General features: G+C 38.3%; 1 protein-coding gene across 1 annotated transcript in view; it reads right to left on the bottom strand.

Moving 5' to 3' along the window:
* The window catches only part of LOC145469217 (uncharacterized), a 31,677-nt gene extending 18,046 nt beyond the window's left edge, over positions 1-13,631 (bottom strand). The window contains 11 exon segments of the mRNA XM_081452907.1: positions 675-1,246; positions 1,577-1,862; positions 2,289-2,427; positions 4,457-4,785; positions 5,435-5,573; positions 6,588-6,726; positions 7,733-7,832; positions 8,732-8,870; positions 11,107-11,435; positions 11,890-12,007; positions 12,809-13,631. Of these exon segments, the coding sequence (XP_081309033.1) occupies positions 675-1,246; positions 1,577-1,862; positions 2,289-2,427; positions 4,457-4,785; positions 5,435-5,573; positions 6,588-6,726; positions 7,733-7,832; positions 8,732-8,870; positions 11,107-11,435; positions 11,890-12,007; positions 12,809-13,057 (2,539 nt within the window). The 5' untranslated portion in view covers positions 13,058-13,631.
* Between the last annotated feature and the right edge of the window lie 1,673 nt (positions 13,632-15,304).

The raw sequence follows: 15,304 nt of genomic DNA on the forward strand, positions 1-15,304 counted from the left end.
CCATCTAATCTTTCCTGGATTATACTTGTTGTTTTTTTTACCTTGGGAATACAATAAAACAGAGACAGACCGTGACTAGACATTTACTCCATAGAAAATCCCACTAGTTTTCATGGGCAGCTCAAGTAAAGTGAACTTCAAACTTTCTTGATATAATGCAGTCTTTCTTTTTTTAATTGTTCTTGCATACTTTCTTATCTGTTGTTCATTACTGATTCTCAAACTCATTAATAATTGATCAAGTTTAAACAAGGGAAATCATGGCCGTGACGGTGTTTGGATATCTTAATTAGCATAGATTTTTACGATTTTATTTCTACATTTTCTCCTTGGTTTTGGTTTCGATTGAAAAGATAAATCAAACACTCAAGACAGTGTCTGACCACAATTCCAAACGCCTCGAAGTTCGTCAAAAATACTCCCGCTACGCGTCGTATTTTCAACTCTCCGGTGTTTGGAAATGTGTTCAATCACGTTCTGTCGTGTTTGATATATTACTTAAGTCATTCAAAACCATTTTATGCTACGAAAACCGGAGAACTATTAGTCAGTTGGGCTAAAAAGGCTTTACTTTTTTACAAGTTGCCAGTAATTATGGAAATTAAATAATGGTCAACGTAACTATATTTGACTATATTTAACTAAAGTCAACGTAATTATATTTAACCTGTTACCTTTATAATAACTATAAGCCGCAGAAATCTCATCACTACCTAGGTTCCTGTACCAAATGATCACCTCGTCAAATGCAGCTTCAGGAAGTTCGACATCGGATTCCCCGACAGAGAGTTGAGCGTCATCGTTGAAAGGGAAACTTCCATCACTACAACCTTTAGAAACAAAGTTTTTAACTTCCTCTCCATTCACAAACACGTTTATGTTATCCAGACTGTCAAGAGATCTGTACGTTATTGCGTAATGCGTCCATACTTCTTTTGGAGTCGAGAACTCAACGAGACACTTTTTGTGGGAGCTTGTAATTTGATAAGCTACTTGTGGTGTATCACTGTTGATCTGATACATTCTATGGCCTCTGAAGTTATCTTCGCTTGTAGCAAGAAAGACTTGTCCAGCGTTTTTGTGCTTGTACCACATCCATAACATTAATGTGAATCCTTCATTGCATTGAGATGTGTTGAAGAGGCACTCACTGGGATTAAGTCCTTCGGTTAGAGTAAACTTCCCACTGACACCGTGTTCGACGTTCATAGCCTTGTCTCTTATTCCTTTCACTGTGTTGATATCACTCGGTGCAACACCAAAGTCAGAACCTACCATGTTGTTGATCGTTTTTTCGTCATCCATCGTCCAATAAAAAGCAGCTGATTATTGAAGCTTGTCCATTGATAAAGGCACATATCCTGAAATACAATGATGCTAAACTAAGTTGATACAGTACATTATACGAAGTCTTGAACATGGGAAAGGTGGGAGGTTGTAATGTGAGAACTTAAAGTTGTAAAAGCCAGACTTTGAATTCAATTGTTGAAACAACCCTTATATATGAGTTACAACAGTCAAACGATATTTCTTTATTAGTTTTGTTTAGTGAATCCTATTCATATGAAGTTGAAACTAATTACTTTGTCTTTTCCAGCACCAGTCCTCGTCTCGAAGGCTTGAGTCGCAAACGCACTGTCCCGTGACCTCATCACAATATTGTCCCGGCAAGCATGGCAGTTCGCACACGATATCTATGGAATTAATAACACACTCTGGAATAACTATAGGGTGTCTTACTAGAATAAGGAAGAAGTATGGCGTATCAAAAACTTTGAAATATGGACGATGAAGTTCTATTGAGTTATTGTTATTATTCGAGAGCAGCGTTTTGCACCAGAAGTTCTGCACCAAATAGAAATAAGGATACATAGATTATTGAGCGGACCGAGCCAAGCCGTGGTTTGCACCATGGTTGCTTCCATTTCTGGTCTCCACCGTAAGTTATACGTGGCGAAGAACGGTCAACAAGGAGAGAAAACATCTCGAATTCAAGACATGGAGGGAGGCAGCGGTGGCGGCAAAAGACCGTGTTGTTTGGAGGAGGCTGATTGATGGCCCCATTCTCCATGAGGAGAAAAGAGAAAGATGATGATCGTAAGTTATGGAATCATACCAGCTGCCCCGAACTCTATCTTTTCACGTTTCGATTGTCGTTATTGTATGTTCGCGTGCCTCACGGTATAATGCCTGTCTACGTTCCATTTTTGTTGCATTATGGTTTGCTGTAAAATTCCAGAAAAAAACCTCTAGATTGATGGTCTAGTAGAGTAGACCTTGTTAAGTACCTTGACATCCGTATAGCTCCGCCCTCATAGATATGTAGCCATGCCATACTATTGGTCGAAAACGGACGTAACGTGCTATGATTGGTGGGTTTAGATCATGTGACACAACAGTGTCCTGGTCTGTGTTTCCAGCAAATTCCTAAATGAGTAATGTGAAAAATGTTTACGACTATTTCAAACTTTAAGTTACCGCTTTAGATCATCATTACGTTGGAGACAAGGTTATTCAGCATCAGCATCAATTAATCAATCAATCTTTATTTGAAATCACTCTTGCTCAAAATAAAAAAAATACAACAATGAAAATATTAAAAGTAAAAATTAGAGTACTAGCTGCCTAGAATAACCATAGGGGTTAGTGGAGCCAGGCAGCCAGTTAACATCAGCATTAAATAGAAATAAGATACAGGTCAGCAAGAAAACTGAAGCACAAATGCACACACAGGCGTACGGGCCGGGGGTGCGAGGGAGGGGGGGCTGCAGCCCCCCCAGTTACAAAAATTTTTGAAATTTTTCGGGCAAAACGCTGATGATTTAGGCAAAAGAACTTGGGAAAATAACATTCTAAAAGGTAGTCAAAGCCAGGTTTGCAGGCTATTTTCTCTGACGTTTGCCTTGTCAAAACGGAGTCAAGGTCAAATGATCTAATGAAGCAGGAAATCTGTTTTGAAAAAGCCATATATCGTTTAAATGTGTATCGTGGAAATCCACAAGATGGATTTTAGTCCATCAACAAAACAATGACAGAATCAAAGCAAACTAAGACCTTGAGACTTTTGTTTTTGTGATTGCTCTGAAAAGAGCCGTTTTGAATGGCTCCACAAATAGCCGATTTAAATTTTCTTGCACTTCTCGTACGAGGAAGAATTTACCGTTTATTTTATAAGTTTCTGATTTTACTAGGCTGTCGATCGAGGGCATAGAGTATCTGAGGTTTTAAAATACCTACAGTGGAATCCCGATTTCTCAAACCCTCAGTTTTTCGAACTTTCCGATAACTCGAAACAAAAGTCGTTTCCCTCTCCTCAGTCGAATACTGTAATTTTACCCCCGAGTTCTCGCACTATCCGATTTTTCGAACCAATTTTCGTTTCCCTTGGAGGCTCGAAAAATCGGGTCTCCACGGTAATTTTAGAATGATAATAGTTTCATTAGACGTGAGAATTGTGAACGTTTTTGTTTTTACTGCAATTTGAGTGCGCTTGTACAACACATTCTTTCGGGCATCGTGTAATTTTTTTCGAGCAATAAGGTCACCGCGCCCCCAAGTCCGAAGACGCCCGTACGCCTATGAATGCACACATAAGAAGAAACAAAGAAGAGGAAAAACGCTATTTCTATGCTATGAAGGACGTCTAAGATAGTTAAATTTATATATGAATACAAAACATTAATATAAGAAGAAAACACAATAGCTACGGCAACTAATAACAGCTATATATTAAACTATAAAAGAAAGACTTGGAAAGTTGACAGAAATTAACAAAAGACTAATTTACAGGTGAATTGGACAAAAACACAACTGCTAATCAGAACACAAGTAACTAATAATCTTTGACAAGATCGCTTTTTACTGATTCCTTGAAATTTGAAATAGGGAAGGTTTTCAAATTTTCACCAATTGAGTTCCAATTATTTTGGGCCCTTAAATCTTATGTTGACCATTCCATAATTATTACTGTTATTGAGGACTTTTTACAGTAATGTTGTTTACGAAATCGCCATGATTTTCGCCAAGGTATCTTTCTCGTGGAAAACTCTCACTGATCAGGGTATAAAGAACGAATATTTCATAACGGCTAGCAATGAGTGTCAAACTTCTCCTCTGTCCTTCTTTTCTTAGTTATCCGGTAGAATTTTCATAACAGGGATTAAACTTTCGCCTGTAGGGGTTCTCTTTTTGTAATCTCGAAGACATCTATGATCGTTGTCAAAGTAAAAAGACAAAGAAATGGAGGTTTAATTCCCTCAATATTTTGACGAGTGTTTTGTTGAGCCCTAGGGACTCACCAAAAGAAAGTAATGATAATATTTCTCTGTGTTTAACTGGAGATCGAGAAGAAATTTCCCCAGTGGATACTTTTCATCGGCTGTCTTTAAAACTGATAAAGTTCTCAGAAAAAACAACTTCAAATTGACCATCGTTTTGATGGATTAGGTGCATTTACCTTATATGTCGTATGATATTGCTGCTTGTAGTCATTAAAATCCCCTCCACCGTTACTGAACTGTAGCATGTATTTGGTCACCCACTGCGCGTGGTCACTCCTTCCTTGTGTGGCTACACGTGTCACTTTAGTGTACTGACTACCAATGTCGATCTGGAGCCATTGATTCTGATCTAAGTCTCTAGCAGACCAACTTCCTCCTTTACCTGGAGAATGTTCAACGTTCAGTCTACCTCGAATAGCAGCCAGAAAAGCACTGTGTTCTGAAGAGGCGCTGATCTGTCCATCGGTGATTACACCACTTTCCATGCCGAAAGCGTCTTGACATTCTAAAGCTTTTGTGGAATTGATACAAATTCAACATTGATTACATATCACGGTGTCAATTTTCAGGAAACAAGGCTCAGATTATTTAACAAGCATATTTTGATTGAAAGTCACGTCATCGTCTTTTTAAACGTGGGCTAAATTTGAATTTTTCACTCTCATATATTTTACATTCTTAAACCAAGATCTTATCTGAATAGAAGCGTTCTCCTTCGTCGAACGCAATGAGTAATAATGACTACAGTTATGAAAAAAGGACTAGTAACAGAACAAAAAGTCTTTACCCTTTTTGGACATTGGAACTGACAATAATTAGTGTTCTTCTTCACTCTGTCTACAGCGAAAAGACTTTCCTTGGTCGGCATCATTTGTCTCAAATTACGAACCTCCTTTCATCACGGCCTTATGGAACTGTGAATTATATTGATTGGTGGCATTTGCACCTGCGCACTTGCTAAATATAGGCTATACAAAATAGACTATCCAAATTTATATGCTCCATTGAACTAGAATATGGTATTTTTGTGCAAGTAATAAAAGCAGGATTTCCACAAAATTGGTTTCTTAAGTTTATACTCAAAAATTGGCACCAGCTAGATAAAAATACGATGCAACCTCAACGGTCCCCAAGCAACCGGTATTAGAGATTACCTTGACATCCGTACAGTTCCACCCTCATATATATGTGTTTATACCAAGCTATCGGTCTGAAACGAATATACCTTGCTGTGATTGGTGGGTTTAGATCGTGATAAACAACGGTGTCTTGGTCTTCGTTTCCAGCAAAGTCCTTAATGAGTAAGATGACAAGTTGTTAGGGATATGATGTTTTTCTTGTAATAAATGTATTTATATTTTCCTAAGAGGGCACGGTACCGAATCCTGCAATTCAACGGTAACGCTTTCGTAAGTTTTTGTCCTTGAGTTTTTATTATTTGACGGATAGAGGAATAAATAAATAGATAGATAAATAAATAAATAAGTTATCTACCGGCTTAGAGGCAGTCCGTATGGTGAATAACTGTGACCTCGGACTTGAAAATGCTGTCCTCGGCCTGCGGCCCCGGGAAGCATATTTTGGCCTCGGTCATATAATGGTTCACTATACGGACCTCTCAGCCGGCAAATAACATACAATTAGCTTTCAAAATTTACTTAACATTTTCCATACTAAATTATTAAGAACAGCCAGGAGATTAATTTTACATCAATATTTGACAGCAAAATTTAAAAAGAAAAAATGCTTAACAATTTAAAACTTGTGATTTTCCCCAGTTCCACAGCTAATAATTAAAAGCCCCGCAATGAAACTATAAAATTCTTATTCCAAATAAAGCCGCATTTGCTCGGGATTTATCAACTAAATGAAAGGTATCTACACTTTGGTAAAAATGTGAGCAAGTCAGTTTAAACCACTCAATAATAAAACGGCATGAATGGTTCGAATGTTAGGTAGCGTTTAATTTGCGAACTCAGCTTAATTTCAGCCCTATGGGTCTCGAAAGATGAACGTTCGGTGCTGCCGCGCAAAAAAATTCTGTAGCTTGACCTTGATGGAATGTTAGTCTATCGACAAGCTAACCCCTTTCCCTTACAAACATTTGGCTCTTGGCTTGAGAGGCACTGTGAGAACGAAGTATCTTGCCGTAGAACACAACAGAAAAACGTCCTTCAGGGCTTGAGCCCAAACCTCTAATACTAAAAGTCCATCGGTCTAACCATCTAGACAACCGCGTCTCCCACAGCGAATTTTAAACTTCAAAACTGATTGTTATAAACCTTACTACGGCTTCATTTTTTTTACCTTGTTTACGGTTTGTCTTCGTTCCCTGTAGTACTGAAAATTTACTCCATTGTTGCCATACTGCAGTTGGTACTCAGTTACCCACTGGTGGTGTGAATTCCTTCCTTGCGTTGCTACACGTGATACTCTGGTGTAGTAACTACCAAGATCAACCTGGAGCCATTGTTTAGCATCGACTGTTCGAGATGACTAAGCTCCGCTTTTAATTGCGGTTTTTTTAAAGTTCGGTCTTCCCTGTATGGCGGCATGATGGGCGTCCCATTCTGAAGACGCACTGATTTGCCCGTCTGAGATAACACTGCTCTGCATGCCAAGAGCTTCTTGACATTCTAAACATGGCAGAGAAATAACACAAACATATGACAACATAAAGACATATATACCTTCCTAGCAATTCCTTCGAAAAAAAAAAATTATCTTTATTGCAAAGACAAGTTACGGTGCATAATAGATTACAAACAGTGCCTTACAGAAAGTGGTTTTATATAAAACATAATTTACCTATACTTGACGGAACTTTGTCACGGATTTTGGCCAAATTTAATTTAGACATATGACTGAATGGCCACCAATTGGAGTGAAATATAAAAATAACCACTCAAAACAGTGAGGGAACATTTCAATAACACAGCAAATACAAAACAAGGTACGAATGGACAAAAATTGAAAAAGATTGAAACGGATTTTGGTACGGGCTTTTGAAAAAACTGTTTAGACTGAACAGTTTTCAACACTTCTAAATTCCAATTCGATCTAGAAACAGTGGACGAAGAGCCACTTCGTGGAAATGCCACTGCGAATTATCATTATCATCATCATCATCATCATCATCATCATCATGTGTATTAATCTTAGTATTGTTATCAAAGTCAAAATCTCGTTTGTTTGTCACCTTTCATTACAATGCCCAAGAGACATATTTGTTTGTAATGAAAGAAGTCATTTCCTCGCTACATTTAATTTCATAGGAAGTGTTGCGCAGAACTTAATATAATACAGTCGAACACTTATGAGCGGAATGGGAGGTGGTTGCTTAACAGGGGTTCGTGTATTTTGAATAGTTTTTAGATCGGGTCAATTGCTTAGTGAACATAGAATCGCGTTAAGGTGGCTGAACACAGTTTTGATACATGTGTTTCATTCACCTTTTTATATTAAGTTTAACAGGTCCGATGCCAGCAGGGTTGACAATGCTGAATAAAAACGATCTTGCGCTCCACATATCTAGTTGATCCACAGTTGTTCCTGTCGTTTTAAAATGAACGGCAAATTCAGTTCCGATCAATGTTCTGTAAATTTGCCCCAAGTATTGCTGGTTTTCAGTGTCACGCAATTCAAATAGATCAAAATAAAAGTCAAAACCGGTCAATAGATAAAGTTCAGAATCTGGGAAATGAAAGAAGATAAGTATACAAAGACTCTCGCCAAAATTCTGGTCACAGCAACTTTTCTTATGCGAGATATGCGGAGAAATTTTTTACTCAAATTTATAGAGATTTGTATGGAGACGCCATGCTGGTGCCCATCCGTATGGGCACCAACACGGCGGCCGGAAACCAACAGAAGCATCTGTCACTGAGTTTTGCAACAAAAGCGTGAATTTATCCCTCGAGGAACTCTAAAACATTACAATAATACTTTTTCTAAGACATGAACAGTTCAAATAGCCAAGTTTCCCGAAATAAGTCACTTTTTTAACTATAATGACAGCTCTCTAGGCCGTCATGTAAATGCCGCGTCACGTAAAAGCTTAGAAATTCAAGCGTTGTGTATCGCAAAACCAAGAACCCATTCGGAACGAAAATTTGTATGAATATTAGTTTTCAGCTGCTCTTATACATCATTTAAGTAAAATCTCAGGAAGATCAATAGTTTTGTAGTTCGAATTTCAGTGACGTCATGTGAAAACCAGCTATTAAGTGGCCACTTAATAGGTGGTCGCTTAAAAGTAGTCTGACTGTATTTTATTTCCTACAGAAACACCATGTTCGCAGTTGGTTTTGATTTAAATTTACTACAATTTTCAGTTTTAAAAAAAATTGTTAAAGAAATATTTAACATTTCATGTGTATATTTTCCCATTCACTGTGAGGTAATTCCACCGCTAAAAGTGAAAATCGTCGAAATGAAACTTCTTGTAGTACCTTGACAGCCATAGAGCTCTACTCTCATTGAAATCCAACCATGCCATGCTACTGGTCGGAAACGGACGTAACGTGTTATGATTGGTGGACCTAGGACGTGTGACACCACAGTATTCTGGTCTTTGTTTCCAGTAAACTCCTATAAGAGTAAGTTGAAATAGTTATTACCAATTCACCACATTTAAACCTCAATAATATCAAAATACTAAATGAGACTGGAGTAAGGTGGGACACGTCTTGTACATAGAATAACTTCACCCAGCCTAAACAGAGAAGGATACTTCTTTTGGGAAGAGAAAAGCTTTTGTGTAAGTCAGCTGAGGGCTGATCTACAATAATTTACAGTATCTTTAGTATTAAGCACCGGTTTCAAAACCGGTTTGTATCCTGCAACGGTTGTGGTTGACACTCTCAATTAAACTTAAGGTGATTCCCTAGTAAAAGAGCCCACCATAGATTTCCGATGAAACTTGGTATGCTGTTGTTGCAGGACAAGGAGATATTAAAAACGTAGTAAAAAGGGGGGGGGGGGGTCACCGTACTTGTTGTCAAGCTACAATGCTGACAAATACGGTTATTTAGGCGACTTTTGGTAATCTCCGTGCGCAGCAAATAAGCTCGATTATTTTTCAACGTAGCGTGTTATATCACAAAGTGTTTGACTTTCTTTGATGATCTATTCACGTTATTCATCTACGTCCCAGAAAAATTGTCTTCAAATACCCTGCATTTTTTTATCCTTTAAAGGAAACATAATTTGGACATGCGCTGTTGGGCCCATTATGTCTCCCTCCGGTAGTATTTATTTCATTTGCCAAAAAAGTAGCCATAGATTTCTGCTAATTTTTTTTCTCAGTTATTGAGGATATTGTTTTCATTGAAATTATGAAATAAAAAGTGGGGGTCACCGCGCTCGTTTAAGAGAAAAGGAGCATTTATTTCGCTATCGAGCTTAGTTTGAGGGAAATCTCTTACGTTTTGTACACGCACGCGCTCATGTGCGCGCGCTAATGACGCGAAAATCGTGCGCAGTAGAGATGCGCAATGCAGTACTAAGGAATCACCTTAAAGAATGATTGTTTCTTACGGCCTGTCTCTTGATGTTGAAGTGACTATGAAGTTAACTCATAATGTTAGCGATGCGGGCTTGGCTTGATGCATGATTTAAATGAGGTTATTTTCACAAAGGGAAAAAACTAAACTTTAAACACTACTATACGCGCACAAAACCAAGTGTGTGATCAAAGTTTGTTGTCACAAACCAATTAAAATCTACATCATTTTACAAACTAAATTTAAGCTATCCTGTCAACTCCTTACATCACCGCCGATCGTGTAGTCACCATCTTGGATACATTTGTAACACACATGACCTTAACTTTCATTAATTGTATCCTAAAGATAGCTGCCTAATTTTTTTTTTAAAAGAAACTCGAAATCGAAACCGATCGCGTAGGTTTCCCGTAGCTGAACATTTCAACTCCAGCCCCCACTCTCTGGATGACATCATGGTCTGTGGCTTGAAACAGTGCTCTGGCAGTAACATCAGCCGCAAGCAGCATGAAATGAAATTAATCTTCAAGCTGGGCACGCTTCGACCGAACGGACTCAACATTAACTTCTTGTGGCTGTGGCTCTAGCACGTATTACACACACGCGCGCTAAAACAATGGTTTGCCTATTTGTTTACTTTGTACTTCATGCGCGCGCTTTCCGTGCGTGCGTACGCGTACAGTTTTTTGTATGGCGTGGTTCAATCATTCCACCTACAAAAGAAGGACTAAGCGCGAAATGTTTAGATTACCAGAGAATATTTGACACTTTTAAGAGCCTTTCTAGCCTTATATCTAATTTTTCTTAGCCTTATAGTTGCTATAGACAGCTAAAAGATAACCATCTTATAAGCTTCAAATTATTGTATTCTTCTTTCCTTTTTTGGTGTAAATAAATGTTGTTGTTGTTGTTGTTGTTGGACTATTTGACGACAGAAATCTGGTGAGAGGAGAGATAGCTATGAGCAGTACACAAAATAATCGAAAATGGCGACTACATACACGATCAAACGTGACAGCCCAACGATTTCAACATGAGGCTTACAATTTAATTTCTATCATCGAATTGTGATATAAGTATGTTAAAATTCAGCGGGTTCGGAGCCATCTCAATTTTTTACATTGGTTTGATTTGAAAGTAGAACAAAGCAAGATATAATAAATTTTGGTAATTGAATATTAACATAATGATTTGAAGAAGTCACAAGCTCGCCGATGGCTTGTAATGGCTTGTATTGATCCGTTAAACTACACGACACTGTTGACATCGGGCGGGCGGTTAATTGCTGGTAACTGTTGCTAGTCAGCTTAAAACCATTCTACCTTATCTCTATGTTGTCCTCTCTGCCTGTAGTATTGAAAGCTTGTTCCATCATTACCGTACTGCAGCTTGTATCTAGTTACCCTCTGTGGGTAATCATTCCTTCCTTGGGTGGCTACGCCCGTTACTCTGGTGTATATACTGCCTAAATCAACCTGCAGCCATTGATTGGCATCGTTTGTCCCAGCTGCCCAACTTCCTCTCTTGCTTCCACTTCGTACAAGGTGTAGTCTTCCCAGACTGGCCGCATGTTTGTTATCCACTTGTGAAGAGACACTAATTCGTTCGTCTGGGATTGCACCGCTGGCCATTCCGAGAGAATCTCGACATCCTGAAGCTTGAATTAAATACAAACACAAACGTAAACATTGCTTTAAACAAAGACATCTGTTGTATATGTTTCAATTACAAAACTGGAAATCTTTTGAAAGTCCGCGTGCTAGCTGCGTTGAAATTAGCTGTGTCTGTTGCAGTCTAACAGCAAATGGAAAATTGGTTTTAAACGGTGTATCATTCTCTCACGCCATGAATCAGTTCAATAACAACGAAATGTTTTATTTGCATGGCCATATAAATACTAGCACTATCGCGATTATGCACTTTTTAAACACAAAATGTCTTCCAATAATTACAACCTTCCTCCCGAGGCATTAAGCCCACGGAAACAGCCTTTTTTCTGGAACCCTATGGCATGCAGGTACTCTACTGAGTAATCTCAGTTCAAATAAGTCAAAATTCATTTTCGGCGAGCTGAGCCGAAACAAATCAAAATTACAAACACGTACCAGCTGGAAGAACTAGAGCCTTCTTTGGCGTAAAGGAGCAACTATCATTCACGTCTAGAACAACATCCCTGATTGCAATGTCTCCATGGTAACCACCAACCACTCCTTCAATTATAACCTAAATATCAAAAATATAACGGATAATGTAAAATGAACCTCGTTTTAACTTGGGCAGAACCAATACAATCCGTCATTTTGTACGAGATTCTGATTTTTTTTGACAGAGTAGCCATGTTTGGCACTGCCCTGAGGTTTGCTTGGACGAAACGAAGACGTACCATACATCAAACCATCTAAGATATTAAAAAACGCCGAACTAATACATTGAAACCTTAAAGTGCCACTAAGATCAAATTCTCCATTACTATTTTTTTACATTTTCGCACACAATAGGTCTTTCCTAGATTTTTTGCCAAATTTCAATCTATTACGAACATTAGAACTCATGTCGTTTGGACCTTTATTTCCGAGAATTTACGGCCGCCATTAATTTTCCTTGTTCCAAGTCTTGGTTAAGAATTTGAGAAAATGACGTCATTTTCTCAAAAATACCACACGGGTTGAAATTATAATAACAATTAGCACAGCAATTCGCATAAAGAATAACAAAAGCTTTGGTTCATATATTCGTGCAATTTTTTACATTAATTGTTATCATAATTTCAACCCGTGCGGTATTTTTGAGAAAATGACGTCATTTTCTCAAATTCTCAACCAAGACTTGGAACAAGGAAAATTAATGGCGGCCGTAAATTCTCGGAAATTAAGGTCCAAAAACCACGAGTTTTAATGTTCGTAGAAAATTGAAATTTGGCAAGATATCTAGGAAAGACCTAATGTGTACGAAAATGTAAAGAAATGGATACCGAGAATTTCATCATAGTGGCACTTTAAACACGCAACATACTATATATTTTACCTGATACGCATATATTTCCCTTATAGGTATCTCTCCTTTCTTCCAGACGTTGCCATGGGAACCAGCGAGTCTCCAGATGAGTGTTTCTGCATCGTTGCTATGACTACGTAAATACACATTAAGCCTTCCTGTAGTTTCTCCATGCATGTGGTACCAGAATGTGAGGCAGTTTCTAGTGGTAACTGTTAGACGACTTTCGAGACGAGCCTTGTCGCCTTTCACGCGTGGGAATGAGGATTCGATGTACATAAATCTCTCCGTCTCTGAAAATTATTTCGGAAAGAGTAGTGTTTATAGTGTCACGATTCGAACCCATTACTACGGAGAGCCACGGAGAGCTACTGAGAGACTACACATTTTGTTAAACTTTAGTCACAGCTGTGGTATGTTTTGTACCGAGATAGCCGTACTTTAGTAGGTGCTCGTTTACGTATCCGGTGGATTATGTTATTATAAGTATTTCAAGGAATTTCTACTTAGCTACCGTCTCAATGCATTTATCACAACACCTATACCAAACACACTAAAATACCCACCCTGTAACTCAGACTCCACTAATTTGCCCTAGACAGGCCGAACGTTCGATTGAAACGTCGGCTAAAGTGATATTCACTGACCTTTAACTTTTCTTATAATTTCCTGTTAAGTGGATGTTAAAATAGCAAACCCAAAATAAATTTCAGTATCACCCCGGCAATCGAAAAAAATAAATGGTCTAACACCAGAAACTCAAAACCATCAGTAAAAGAAATATATGGCAGAGCGTAATGAGAATCGACATTCTAATCATTTCAATTGAGTTACCTCCAGAACAAGGTACTGTGTCATTAGTATTAGTGCAGTGTGTCTTTGACTGCCAAGCAAAATCCATCATCGGCTGGTCATATGACCAGATTCTGTTTGCGTCTACAATGGGAAAAATACGCATAACCTGAAATTTGAATGGTCATCATGGATACTGAAATGAAACTAAGAAAATCAGAACGAAACTCATATTTTTGATCTTTTTGTAACCAAATTGTTTGAAAACAGTGTTCGAAACAAAAATGTCCGCAACATATAGACGGGATACAAGTTTTGCATTGACTCTGTTTTGCTCAGTCACCAGGCAAATAAATGAAGCTACAAATAAAAGCGGTTTAATAGTAAAGTGGTTATTGCTGAGGAAATATTTGACAACTGAAAGCAAAACAAAAGCAGTCAGATTCCAAAATAAAACTTGTATCCATTTTTACTCATTCTGTATTTTGTGGTGTGGTATTGGACGTATTATTAGCGGATCTCGATTCATTTTGTTTGTTTTTGTTTTTGTTTGTTCATTGAAGCTGTCGAGACGCCAACGAAAACGCAGTCGTTAGTTAGGTTTTGAACTTCAGAATTCGCGTGTTACTGAAAAGCGCAGTAATATAAATTATATTAACAAAAATTTGTTGTATATAGATCGAGATGATACCAGCAGAAATAAAATCATTTAAATTTCGCAGCAGAATTAAAAACTCGTTGTTATACCTCCCGACTCAAATACGTTTTCCGATAAATAAATGACTGGTCCCACGGGAAACAGCGAGTTTTGTTTGGGGATCACTGGGAAACAAAACTCACTGTTTATTATAAGCTATATTTCAGTACCTGATAGGCTGAACCCTTCCATCACATCTGCTTCTGACAAAAAGGCATACCAAAACACGAGGTCGGACATTTGAAAAGTGGGCGGAGCGTAATCTACGGAATCGATAGAAGGAGGTCTGCCAATCGTTATTTCATCAAACGTATGACTAATTCCGGTCAGCTTAAAGTTCACTTCCTCTTTGACGAGTCTCCCATCCTCGTAATACTTTAGTCCCCAGATCGCGCTCCACGTGATGGTCACGTGCAACCAACGAAGAGGAACAGCAGGAAGTAGCATGGACCAACGCCTTGATTCTGTTGCAAATGTTAGGTGATATGAAGATGTGTTCTGTGGGATGTCATACGTGTGATACATGGCAAAGCCCTCACTGTTTGATTGCTCACCGCCTGATGCTATTATGTAGTCGGTTTGCCCTCAAAAGAAAGAAGGTTTTATGAAAACTTTAGAGTGTAAGTTCATGTCGGAGGAAGGGTTGGGACAAGGTATAAATGCATTTCACATTTTTCAATCAATTCTGAGGGCTTTCTTCTTTATTACTAATATTGTAAGCTTTAAAAATGAAAAAGAAAATGATTATTAACCAAATAGGCTTTGTAGAGTATTTGAGAAAAAATGACCTTACAAGGATTTTTTCATAGAAGCCTTTAATTGCCAGGGCAACAAAAAAGGTCAAAAAGCTGACCTAAACAACCTTGAAACTAGCCTGCGAACGCAGACGTATTTCCGGCTGTCACTTGGTTCCGCCGAAAAATAACGTCTGCGAACGCGAGCCAGGAAACGATTTCTGTGACGTAATGACTTTTGTTCCTCCTTGGCCAATCAGATTCCATGATAGAATGAAACTCGAGTGCTCCTCACAGCGAACA

The sequence above is a fragment of the Orbicella franksi genome, chromosome 15 (assembly GCF_964199315.1).
Source record: "Orbicella franksi chromosome 15, jaOrbFran1.1, whole genome shotgun sequence".
Taxonomy (NCBI): Eukaryota; Metazoa; Cnidaria; class Anthozoa; order Scleractinia; family Merulinidae; genus Orbicella; species Orbicella franksi.